The sequence below is a fragment of the Coturnix japonica genome, chromosome 4 (genome assembly GCF_001577835.2).
Source record: "Coturnix japonica isolate 7356 chromosome 4, Coturnix japonica 2.1, whole genome shotgun sequence".
Lineage (NCBI taxonomy): Eukaryota > Metazoa > Chordata > Aves > Galliformes > Phasianidae > Coturnix > Coturnix japonica.
In genome coordinates, this window is record NC_029519.1 from 53,970,864 (window position 1) to 53,983,956 (window position 13,093).

Consider the following 13,093-nt stretch of genomic DNA (forward strand, 5'->3'; position numbering starts at 1 on the left):
AAACTCAAAAGAAAGAATCACAGAATGGCCCAGGTGGGAAGGGACCTCAAGGATCATGAAGCTCCAACCCCCCCACCACAGGCAGGGCCACCAACCTCCACAAGTAATATTAGCTGCCCACAGCCCCATCCAACCTGGCCTTGAACACCTCCAGGGACGCAGCATCCACAACCTCTCTGAGCAGCCTATTCCAGCACTTCACCACTCTAATAGTAAAGAACTTAAGGAACAGACTGGACTAGAAAGTCTTAGACAGTTATATATAACCTTTCTTCCCTTCTTCCAAAGTTCCCATCTATTTTTCCTTTTCAGTTTATCCACTGATCCCTTTGTTTCCTTTCCTTTCCCTTACAACTTTCCTCAGCTTTACTTTTTGGCACATTGACTCCTTGGAAAAGTTTTTCAGGGAACGGAAGCCACAAACTACTTCCCTTTGCAAGACTGAATGCTTCTGTTCTGTAGGTGTAGGTGGAAATGGTCTTTAAGAAGAAGATGGTAAGAAATAGGAACACACATAAAGCCACTGAAGCATGGGCTGACATGCACAAGTATGCTGCAGAAACTGCTTTATTTGTGTTGTTCTGTCAGATTGCTCAAGATGCTGGGAGCAGGGCATAGGCTCAAAGCCTTGGCATGTGGAGAAGCTGCAGTGCCTCTTGTTTTTGGCTTGCTTTCACAGGCTCTCAGGTTCAGTGTTCCATGATTTGATACTCAACACAAAACATGCAGCTGGGCCCTAGCCCCTGTGCTGTCCCCTGTCCCTGTAGTGTGGGACACGCAGTCTTACTCTTGGCTAATGAGAGACAAATAGGAGGCCGCGTTGCTTCCACGGTAGCGTGTGCAGCTCAGATGTGTCACAAAGAACAGGAGGGATTCCATGGTCTCCAACCCTCACCACTCCTGTGGGCTGCTCAGCACAAGCCAGACTGCGGCCTCCTCAGCTGGAAACCCCTACCCAAGGAAGGTTGCTGCCTACTGAGGGAAGTTAACCTGGTGTTGGTTGGGAGGGAACTGCCAACCTGGCATGGTGGTGAGGAGGCCCTTTGCAGCGCTGCTTCTCAGGTAGTTTGATCTTCCTGCGCATTACAACACTGCAACTTCTTCTATGCTTCCCAAGAAGAGTTGAGAACTGGATGTAAAACAATCAACAGGTGAAGTTACATTGTCTCTCACAAGCCTGTTAAAGGAGTCAGATATAAGACCGCTCTAAATAACTACTGTACACACCTTCCCAAAGGAAGTATGTATTTTGGACATAACGAGGATAACCCACATTTTGGCTATGATTTTATCTGCAGTATGATAACAACAGTGCTAGCTAGTAGCATTGTTAATGGTACCACTACACTTCATTTTACTAATTTAAATATTAACACAGCGTTGTGACAAAGAAACACCCCTAAATTCCCCAAAACATGTTGTACCAGCAATACTTTACTTTATGTAAGTATACTTTATATATTTTTATATATTACTTTATATAATATCACTTTATGTAACACTTTGAGGTTTTTAAACAATTAGTGAGGCTTTAAACTTTACTTAGACACAGTTCATCCTTTATATGTAGCCAACATACAAACATAAGTAGTGTATGCAGAAAGACTCAGGAAGAGAAAGTATCTTCCACTCCTATAACTTGATTTATAGGCTATTTTAGTAAGCATTTAATCTTAAGTTTATGGCCATGTAATAGTAAATAACACATAATGGGAAATAATATAAAAGGGCTTTGGAAAAGCCAGTCTGCCAATTTATTTATCTTTAAATCAGAATTATCAATGCTTACTAAGAAAACAAATGCAATCCGATGTAATACAAACCAGCTGCTCACATTACTCCAATGAGTCCACCGATCCACTGCAACCAATACCGTAAGTTCTGTATATTTTACTTTTTGTCAGGAGATGCAGGAATTGTTCATTTGCATCCCATCTACAGAAAGATGTACCCAAAAAAAAAGAAAAAAAATAAAAAGAGTATTTCTATGTTGTCCCACTGTATTTACAAAAACCCAATTCTTATCAACTTCTCTGCTGCTCTATTTTGGTATTTATGTTGAGTGTAGATGAAAGCTAGGCTAGACTGCAGTGCCAGTATAGACATAAAAGTTTAATGGCACAGAGGCATTATTTTTGCAGCCTTTAAAGCAGCCTTTGGATAGACAGGTGCCTGACGGTGAACAATCCTAGTACAATGATCAACAATTATTTAACATAGAAATTAGACCAAATGGAAGGCACGTTCTTTACTGAAATCACAGCAAAACGGCTGCTCTGAAAGTCAGTACCTAACATTTGTAGGGAGCAGATCAGGCAAGCTTTAGCTAACCAGTGTTCCCAGGTTACCAGTGCTGCATGTTGCTTATGATTCATATCCTTGAAAACAAGACAATTTCCTTTCTTGCTGGAGAAAATCAGAAGTCAATTTTCTTTCCTCTTTCTGTGTTGGCCAGTTAAATATTACTAAATGCGGTGCTACAAACAAAAAATAAAGTTCAATTTGCTCTACAATTCAGAGACAAAAGGCTTTGGAAAAGTACATAAATCATTACATTCTATTGCAGGGAATTCAACTGGAACTTTGAACTCTCTATGACAATCCATTATGTCATATTTTTTCCACAGTCTATCATTTCTGCATGCTAAAACTGAAGTTTTTCATTTAAACACTTTTACAATAATAAAGAATAACACAAGCCCATCAAATACTTACCCATCATTATAGAAGATGGCGTTAACTGGCAACTGCTTCAAACCAAAAGTTCTGCTCTGAAATTGGCGTTCATGTTTTATTTAGGAGAAGGCAATAAACACTGACTTCTCACTTCATTCCATAAAACTTTAGAACAAGCCAGCAGAGCTCCAGTAAAAGAAAATGTGGTAGTGAGGTAAAAATTGACTTTAATCAATCGATTTATGAGTAGTTATGTGCCAAAATGATTAAATTAATGAGTGCACTCTAAGTGGTATCAAAGAGCGTGAGCAGCACCAAGTACATTTGTTATGGCTGCCATGAAATCAGGCTATCTGGCAGACTGATTGGGGTTTTTGATCAGAAATAGTTTGTGCAAGTCAGTGGTCTGCAGGAAACACCAGGGAACCTGCAGTGTACTGGTATTGCTGCATGTGATCAGAACGGCAACTAAATGGTACTGCAAACCATACATAACTGAGTAGGTAGGCTTTTAATCGCTCACACCTTCCTGTCTTCTGCATCGTTGTTCTCAGCTTTTGTGTGCAAGTCTCATTATCTCCTCATGCAGCCCACGTGCCCCAGGTGTGTACAGAAAAGAAAAAGATTTGCCATGAGATGCAAAAAAATCCCTGTGAAATGCCAGTTTCCCACCACCGCCATTTGCCCTGGACTGTAATGGTCACAAGGGACAAACACTGACCTCTCCTTGGCTGACTGTCAGGGCACACAATGACCTTCACACAAGAGCTCCAGCTCTGGGAGTTACACTTTTTGTTTTCATATGGAGCAACCTCACTTCTCATGGCCTTCTGCACACATTGTGAAATCCCTCCCTTCACTCAGTCATTTTTTTTCTAAGTCAGACACAGTTATGGAGTAAAACCGGAACCATGTAAGGAGTTGCTTGAAAAGATGTCCTCATCCTTTTCCAATCCTCTTTTCTCCATACCGTCATATTCCTTAAAATATGAACAGCAACCACACACTGCTTCCTTACCCTAACAGATAACTGATGGATGCTTATTCTGCTCCCAGCCTGTGTGGCTGAGCAGCCCTTAAAGGTTAATTTTCCATTTTTTATTAACTTGATTCTGAATCATCACAAGGTGCCTTAAATACAGCACCATTCTTATGATGTTCTTAAGATGTTCCAGTAGTAGATATTCTAACCAAGGAGGCAGGAGCAAAGAGCACTGAACACTGGTCATTTGTACTACATGGAAGGTAAGAATAATAAAGGTAACGGTAAAAACAGCCATCAGTCCATTAGTCAACTTCTAAACCCAAAATCTAGACGCAGACACCAAGCATTTAGAGAAATACAACTTTCTCTCTGCATACACCACCTTCAGAAATCAAGGCCTCTGCATTTCCTTTGCTGTTATTACTTGTCCCTTCATTTCCCAAGCCAGAAAGCAACCTACTCCTGCTTCAATATACTTTGTTACTACAAAGAGGGGTCTCAGTAGACGTGGCAATGGGCAGCTGAGCTCCCAGGCAGAAACAGCAAGGCAACAGAAGCAGCTTCAAAGAGTCCACAGGCAGTACTAGTTGTCAGAGATAACTACTTAGGCATAGAGCAGTAGGCAGCTCATTTCCACCCTCCTGTGCTTACAGATTCTCCAAAATGCTCATGGATGAGATAAAATAACAGTGAAATGTTTAAAAGAAAAACAGTAATTGAAGACTCCTCTACTTTTCTATGTCAATTCCTGTTCTTCACTTCCAGCACTTGACCTCATTTGGAGAGCGTAAGAGCCAACCTGCTCTACAGGAAGACACTCTGCAAGAGAATAAGAAAGCTTACACAATGAATACCTACAAGCACTATTCTCACTCCAGTGGCACACGGGTAACATACTGCTTTAGGAACACCCCCCACCCTCGGATGCTTTGCCACATACCAGGTAAGAGCTGTTCAGAGATCACGTAACAACCTCAGGAGACAACCCTAGCAAGCACAGAGAAATGTGAGCATTTCTGATCCAAAAAAGCACCCAATTCCCCCATTTCATGTACCTAAAATAAGAATCACAGCTCAGTAAGAAATGCCACTTTTGGAACTGATTAGTCACAGCCAAAATATTAAGAGCCCTTGGGGGCAATATGGGTAAGCAGCATCCCTACCATGACAGCAGTGTCACCTGCATGATAGCATAGCATACATTACATAGAGAGCAGTGAAGGACAGCTTACTCAGAGATTGAAAACATTCTCCTAAAATCCTCTGCACAACACTCTGTGTTGCTCCCAACCTTAAAATGTGCCCCGAACGCTCTCCTCTCTGCACACACAGTTATTGCCCCCTCTTCATTCCACTGCTGTCTTTACCTGTTCTCAGTGATGAATAATCTCAGGCTGATGGTGTTAAAGTTAGGAGCACCACATTCTTTACACTCTAACACTAAAACTATTTCCACAAGACACCTGCCTGGGGTTTCATTTAAGCTAGAGCAATTTCTTTCCTTCTGTGCTCACAAGTGTACCTCAAAAGCCAAAGGCTGCACACTTACAGAGACATGTTCTCACTTGTTTTTGTTTAAATCTGATTCACTCTCACCTACATCGTTCTGATACTTTTCCAGGAACAACATATTGTGCAACACGGTACTTCGTGCTAATCTCGTACTCTAAAAATGCTGTGCTATTTTACTGCATGCCAGATGTAGCTGATTACTGTTCCTGCTCCTGAAAGGAACACAGTCAAAAATCAGCACATCGTGAACATCAGCAAAATAAACAGCACTTCTAGGGATGGGCTTCTGTTTCTGAAGTTGAGCTTGAGTGTTTTGTACAAAGACAGCTTTTTGTCACGGGCTGAAAGAAAACTGTTGATGCACGGCCATGTTTACGTTGCAGAAGATATGTAAGGGTCATAAAGGAGACACGAAAATCTCTACTGAGCTCCTTAAGAACTATAAGTAAATATTGTTAGAGGGTTCATATCAGTAGTTGACGAGTTTGTAATAAAACTTCTGCAATCAGGTACAAAGGGTGATGTAGACCAAACTGCTTCTGAAAAGGCTGAATTTCTTTCAATTCAGAATGAATGCCTTTGAAGGAAAAAAAACCCCAAGACTTCCTTGATACTGAGCACACAGCTTAAAATGCACAACGTTTTGTGCTCCTCTGTGTGCAGATAGATAATCCACATAAACTCAGGCTCTAAAATATATTAAGTATACAAAATATTTTAAAAGGTAAATATATGTATAAAATACATAAAAATACTGTACATACTTCTATCTCTTTCTGCAACCTGACTTATATTGCTTAGCCAGATTAACCCTAATTTGGTGGCTTTCAATCTCAGCAGAATAACATTAAGCTGTAATTTTTTTCTGCTTCAGATTGGTCTTATGTCAGGTACCTACAAGAATCGAGGTTCCGAAACACACTTATCAACTGCTTCTATTTCATGCCAAGTTCAGTCTGACTAATGATAAAAATAAAGGTTGGTTTAAAACTCCAGCTAAGAAAGGAGTTTTCTAGCTCTTCATTAACTGCTGCTACTCCCACTGAAGACAACAAGCTTCTTAAGTTAGACACGACAGTTATACTTATTTCCTGATTATCATTGCTTCTCTCTATCTGACTGCTCTCCAAGATTTTATTTGGATCATTGTATCTGTTAGGCAAAGCTTGATCACGCCGTCCTCTGGAGCAGAATGCTTATGGCTCTCTGCCACCTGTTGAAATATGCCACGCTTACTCACTGTTTAAACACCTTTTGTTTGCTGTGCTATCAAACTCACTTCTTTGGTTAAATAGTCAGGGAAATTGATTAAAAGTCTGCGGGTCAACTGTTTAGAGCCTCTAAACAGTTACTGTAGTAAAGACTGTAGCCACCTCTTTTGCTTGTATTGTTTTGGTGGTCTTTTTTTTTGCACAGGGTTAGACAACAGTCCAATCTGTTCTGTAAGAGACAGCTGTTTTGAGGAACTCTTATACGCTGACAGAACAGCCATCTGCAAGCAAAAAGCTGACAGAGAGTGTGTGCTAAATGGAAACGCCAGAGGCAACTCACCTGCCAACAACTGCCTTCCAAGGCCTGAGGCTTTCATACAAAGAGGGCCTGGCTCTTCACAGTGCGCAGCACGTGAGTAGGGGCACCAAATGCTGCATTACACAGCAGCAACGGAACCCAAAGTGTTAAAGGTGGAAGCAGGTCTCAGCACTGTGTTAGCACAGGTCAGGCCCAGGTAAACAGAACCTAGGGCGATCCATTAAAAAGGCAAGTGTTCCTACCTTTCCCATCTTAACAAATCTCTTCCTGCTGACTACACAGGCATCTCTATAGGTTTTAAACATTCTACGCTTACTAGATATCTAACAACTTCACTATTATCAGCAATTATTGCATCTGTGAGCAACATTCTGCAATAGCAGTTACATAATACCACAAGCACACACCTCTGACATGGTTTCCAGGACTTTCTTCAGCTTTGTTAGGAAGCCCAACAAACAACTACATTGATGTACTATGTGATATAGTAAAAGCAAACAAAAAAGGAAGGAAATACAGACTTCTACAATATGACTAGTGCATTTTTGTAATTAAAAGGGACCCCTCAGATGCAACCTAAGGCGGATCTTATGTTCATTATTTCCAACCTGAGAAAACACTCTGCCTGTTGATTTCCAGAGCACGGAGAAGGACTTGCAGATGTTCCAGAAAGGACTCAAAATAGCCCTAATTTACCTGAAAAGGTGAGTGGAAAAAAACCAAACCAACAAACCACCATAGTTCTTAATTTCAGCACTCTCCTACTCACTTCTGAATACTGCAAAACCAAACTCATCTCTGGCTGCTAAGGAAGAAAGACACCCAAAAAGAGGGATATGGGGAGAACCTGTAAGGGATATAGTATCAGACAGAGTTGTGACTTAATCATCACCCTCTTATCAGTTTCAGCTCTGTAATATCACTGTGCTTTGCTAGCAAGAAAAATGGTCAAATCCAATGAATACAGGAATTAAAACTCACTTTGTCTCAAAGTGCTGGAGAAAAGACCCCATTATTCTACAAACAAGATAAATCCTGCCCTTTTAACACAAAGACTCTTCACATTTCAGCTGCCAATGGTTTTACTTCTGCTCATACCGTTTTGTAGAAGTAACATCTGACTTTGCAGCTGTGTTCATAAACGCCATTAAAAGGTTCTCCTTGCAATAGCTCTTTAGTCTCAAGCTGCACCTTAACTAATTACTCACCTTTATAGGTGACTGTCCAATAGCCAATTGATTGCCAAGTTCTCATTCTATTACAAGGGTAGGAAAAAAAGAACACAAATGCTGCTGTGCTGGTACTGAACAACAGAGGGCATTACTCAGATGCTAAAAATAAGAACTGTGTTCTAACTTTCCTATTTTCATTTTTTTCTGCCTAAATGCTGCTCTTTGATTCCCTACATGGGCATAGTAAAGAGCCTCTCTTACTTCCCTGCATGCATTCAGAACACAGTTCTTCAATTTGTTTACTGTTTTGGCTGCAAAATAACTTCCCAATGGCCAGATACTGCCATATGGTGGCACACACAGAAGACTGCTGTTGCTAATAACCGTGAGGTGCATTTTGCTTTTTCTCTGCCTTCCCCTGTGCTCTTAGAAACAAAACCTCTAATCGTTAACCCATACATTTCCTATTTCTGGCCATATTCGGCCAAATAACAGTTTTACATGTATTTATTGCTGAACATCCTTTCTGGGGATCACTGTAAGACATATTTCACATTGCCTTTAATTGCTACTTCAACGGAGCCAAGGCATTTCCTTACAGATTGTTTTCTACTTTGGAAAAGCTTTTGAAAAAACGACCCCAAACCTCTGCACAACCTGCATCTACCCAGGGAGTCCTCCAGAGTCTCTCCCAGCCTTCCTCTGCACGCCCCACCTCCAGTCACGGCCCTCAAGTCCAGCAGGATGCAGATTTTGACCTAAGCTTCCTGCATGGGGAAATAAAGGTAAGATGTGACTGCTGCAGTACATGGCTTCCAATGATGCAATACATTTTGCTTTCTCGAGGATAGCATGAGACATTATTTGACAGACTTATTTTTCCCAGTGTGGATTCTACTGACTTAATTTTGTCCTTGGCTTTTGCTCTGCAAGACAGTTTGTGTAGCTGTAGAATCTCTGCATGCTCACGTTACTAGAGCTGAACTAACACGCACAGCAGAACTATGCTGCCAATCAGCTTCTCCTTCTTCATGGTAACTATCTTGTACATCTCCCAGGTGCTTGAAAAACTGAAGCATGTTCTCCAGACAGATTCGCTTACAGAGATCCAGGAATGGCTCTCAAAGGCAAGTCTAAAAGGTAACAAGCGCATGCATTCATTTTTGAAAGGAACAGTCTCTCACATACTTGTATAGACCCCAGCAATTCTGACAGGCCTGAACTGTGTGGGATTGCTGAGTTGGAAGGACTCACTGACGTGTGTCCAGATGTGGCTATTCTGAACAGAGATCAGTCACTCAGGTCTCAGAAGACTGAAGGTTTTCCTCAGGGTTGGAAAACCTCACACTCTCAGTAGCACTCTGGGCTGCTGCAGGAAGGCAGAAAACAAATGTTACCCTCATGTCCTTAAGTCCCTCAAAAATCCCAAGTAAGGGAACTCTCAAATTCACCTCTGAACATCCAAATCAGCAAGCAATAACATAAATAGCATCCTGGCACATGGCATCTTAACAGTTATCATTTCCAGTACTTACCGTGTTTTTTCTCCATTGTTTTCCAATTGCAGAGAAAGTCTTAGTGTCCAGACTGATACACTTTGAACTGACTGACAGAGACGGGCTGAATAACCAGCCACATGCAGTGCAGGAAGGCGCAGGAGAGAACACGAATACCCAGAATTCGCTAAAGCCTCGGCCTCCTTCTCAGGGAGGTCCAGAAGGAGATACAAACAGCAGGTAAAATGTGTGGCGAGGCTGCTAGGGTGAGGGATAAGCTAAACCGCACTAGAAGTTTTGTTTTCTTTGCCTCTAGATTTTGAGGCAAATGCAATTTTGTGACTGAAGTGTATCATGCAGATCTTGAACCAGAAACACTCCTAACTATAAAAGAGCTCACACGCTCTGATAAAAACGCAGTCACTACAGCAACAGGACAGAGCTTTCAGAGCACTTGAAAGCACTTAGAAAAAACAAGGCAAGTCTCCTGTATATTGCTGAGACACTTAGACTGTTTGACTTTTGCCCTTTTTCATTCAGGCCTTCAACTACCGGATCAGCAGCAAGTCAAAACACCAAACCCGGTAAGTACTGGACATTATAAATGTTAAGATGCCATGTGCCAGGATGCTACAGAACAGGGACTGTGAATATTCAGCAGCCTCAGCTCTTATCATTGCAGCAGGGCCCAAATTCAGTGACAGTATTTTTCGGCTACCAAAGCCCCCTTCTGAACCCTCCAACCAGCCAAGGGAAACAAACATTACTGGAACTCCAACAGACTCCACCACTGCCTCTTTGTATCCCTTCTGAAACACTAAGAGACAACCAAAGTCAGCCCCTGAATGCCTAATCATTTTAACAAAGCCACGCACAGCAGCTTCAATGCATTTACTGCTGTTACTAAACTTATTGAAGGAGTAGGGAAACATGGTCTTTTGTAAGTACAAGGACAGAAGAAAAAACCTTTGAAGCATCAATATCTCCTTCAAAGTGCTGTTGGAGATGCAGAAGGGGCATCCTTTCTCAAGTGTCTACCAAAATCCTAAGCCTAACCTTGTAACACACAGCTTTCTTTTTCCACATCTTTTCCAGAAATGGATAAAGACCATCTTTTGTCCTCAAGAATGAGAAACAGAGGTTCAGCACATGCAGACACACCGTCTGCAGAGAAGAGCCATGGGCGGCAATGGAAACAAAGAGACGTGCCCTCGCATGCTGCCCTGCAGCAAGGCAAACAACAGACAGCCCCCCTCCAAGGGAGGCCCAAGACTTCATAGCCATCAATGCAGTTACAAGTCATTTTCACATACAGAAATGCACCCTCTTAGCACTTGCAGATAAAAAAATTAGGAAAAAAAAATGTCAAGAAATCTGTTCAGATTCCCTTTTAACATTATTTTCTGCTCCTTACATTTGGCTCTCAAATCATACTGCATAGGTACATGTGATATAAGCTAAATAGAAAAAAGATAAAGTCTCTGGGTTCCCAAAAGGTGGCTGGAATGACTGCAGGTGTCTACCTGACAGCAAACCACGGTGTACTTCCATATCTCCACATTAGCAGAGAAGCATCACAGATTTTAGCATCTGCAGCACATGGGGCAAACCAAATGTTAAAGCTACCATGCAAACCTCAAGCCACTGAAAAGTCGGACAACAGTGAGAAAAATACCTGGCCCTTTCTTAGGTCGTGTGAACGGTGAAAGCGGAAGAATTGGATTTCATCTGCTCCGAACACACCTCTGTCAGTTCATTCTCACAAAACCAAAGCATGCTGATAAATAAGCTACAGTTCCATTGATTTTCTAAATAAAATATTCAGTGAAAATAAGCTCTTTCAAAACAACTGCTTGTTTGTGGGGAGAGACATTCTCCTAGCACAGTGCTATGGAAAAAGGAGCTTAGCTCTGTGCAGAGCTCAGCTTACTCTTCTAACAGCCCCTGTCATCATGTCCAACCATTTCTACCATAACAGATGCTGCCTCCTCCATTCCTGTTTCTCTCTGCAGGACAGGAGCGTGCTGTGATCTGGGTGACAGTCCCAACTCTGTGAGCAGCCAGTGAAAAACCTCTTGCACAGAGCAGTTGCTGCTCAGGTGCATTTGTCAACTCGTACCGCAGATGCAGAAACTCATTTGTACAAAATGATTTAAATGGGTATCAGTTTCTGGGATATGTTCGGCATATGTCGTTTCCCTACAGCTGTCCAACAGTATTAACCTGTAGGGCATGGCAAATGGGAGCACAGCTTCAAATGGGAGGAGTTGGCAAGCATTATATTGTACAAGACAAACCTCCTTTCCTTCTACCGCGCTTTGAAATTTCCCTTGTGTCTAAGGTAATAACACTACAAAAGAGCTGTGAACCAAATAGAAGCAAAACTGAACAGCAGGGCTGAGTGACCATACACTGAGTGAACAGTAACAATATCTGTGTGTGTACTTTTGGGCCACATTCACACTGCCTTAATTCTACATAAATCTCTGCCCTAAGTGTTTCTTATCAGCTGTCTCTCAGCATCATGCTGCGTTAATTGAGCCTGAAAAGCTTAATTAAGTCTCAGAGAACTTGGAGACTCATTACTGAACAGAACCAGAATGAAAGCAACAACTTCAGTACAGCTTTTCAAAAGCACAGTTATGTTTCCTCCATGAAGCTGGCAGGCTACTGAGCAAACACGTTAGAGCCATTAAGTGAGATGGTTTGCAAGGTTAGTTTCAATCAACTGCATCTTCAAAGTGATTTCCCTTCAAAACCATGAGCTACTGCTTTTGCTAGATGTCTGAAAACAAATGGTTTGGGTTGGAAGGGACCTTTAAGATTACCCAGTTCCAGCCCAGAATTGAATGCAGTACTCCAGGTGAGGTCTCACAAGAGCAGAATAGAGGGGCAGAATCACCTCTCTCAACCTACTGGTCATGTTTCTATTGATGCAACCCAAGATACGGTTGGCCGTCTGGACTGCGAGCACAAAGGGCAAACAAATTCAAACATGAATCGTAAGACAAGAATAAAAGTCATTTATGTTTAGAGGATAAGGAATGGCAAAAATCACACCAGATCAACAGGCTACAGCCTAATACAGGTGTTAACAAGTCATGCTGTGCACCTGTCCTGACTCCTTCCCTGCTATATTGGCAACATAGATTCTCTAGTTAGAAGAGCTGAAACAGATTCTTACAAACACGAAGGCACAGCAAGGATGGAGATCCTTGTAAGACTATTCTGGTGAGGCAGCTGCATTTCTTTGTCCTGCAATAAAATTAGATGCCTCATCTTCAGAACTATCATTTGCTCTTACCACCAACAGCTGGGAGTCTGCAGCCTTTTGGAACCATCCTCTGTTACTGAGAAGAATCAGACAGTACACTAATTTAAACAGTCATGCATCAATGTCAAACATTTCTAAATGCTTCACAAACTGCTCGGGTTGCAAACCAATCTTTCCTGCAAGGATTTATTCCTATTCCTTTGCAGAGGTTACACTGCCACTGCGGATTGAGCCCACCCAATAAATCACTGCAGCGACCAGTTAAAACAGAAAACAGTTAAACACTTCACTGAAGTAACAAAATATGGGCAAATTTGCAGAGTTTTCAGGGAAAAAACCCCCACAAAAAAGCCCTCAGTATTCTAATACATTTGAGTATTGGCACTATATAACTTGTTCACTGAGCAAACAACTGATGGCACTCATCATTCACTACCTTCAGCTCAGA

The 13,093-nt window shown here is 41.8% G+C and overlaps 1 protein-coding gene across 3 annotated transcripts; it reads left to right on the forward strand.

The window, feature by feature from the left end:
• The first annotated feature begins 232 nt into the window (after positions 1 to 232).
• C4H4orf17 (chromosome 4 C4orf17 homolog) lies at positions 233 to 12,982 on the forward strand. 3 transcript variants are annotated; one of them, XM_015862129.2, is made up of 9 exons: positions 242 to 1,062; positions 4,427 to 4,604; positions 6,590 to 6,796; positions 7,343 to 7,407; positions 8,499 to 8,660; positions 8,934 to 9,015; positions 9,443 to 9,611; positions 9,912 to 9,955; positions 10,467 to 12,982. In XM_015862129.2, the coding sequence occupies exons 1-9, from the start codon at positions 724 to 726 to the stop codon at positions 10,649 to 10,651; spliced, it is 1,431 nt and encodes a 476-aa protein (XP_015717615.2). In that variant the 5' UTR covers positions 242 to 723; the 3' UTR covers positions 10,652 to 12,982. The 3 variants fall into 3 exon arrangements, with proteins under 3 accessions (XP_032300395.1, XP_015717615.2, XP_032300396.1); XM_032444505.1 differs by having other exon boundaries at positions 945 to 1,151; XM_032444504.1 differs by lacking the exons at positions 9,443 to 9,611; positions 9,912 to 9,955 and having other exon boundaries at positions 233 to 1,062.
• Positions 12,983 to 13,093: the final 111 nt, after the last annotated feature.

What these genes read in the sequence shown, in the direction of transcription:
- C4H4orf17 (XM_015862129.2), top strand. Translation starts at nt 724, where the DNA reads ATGCAGCTGGGCCCTAGCCCCTGTGCTGTCCCCTGTCCCTGTAGTGTG. An exon ending in CTCAAAGGCAAGTCTAAAAG is followed by an intron (nt 9,016 to 9,442) that starts GTAACAAGCGCA and finishes TTCCAATTGCAG; the next exon opens with AGAAAGTCTTAGTGTCCAGA. An exon ending in AAGTCAAAACACCAAACCCG is followed by an intron (nt 9,956 to 10,466) that starts GTAAGTACTGGA and finishes CATCTTTTCCAG; the next exon opens with AAATGGATAAAGACCATCTT.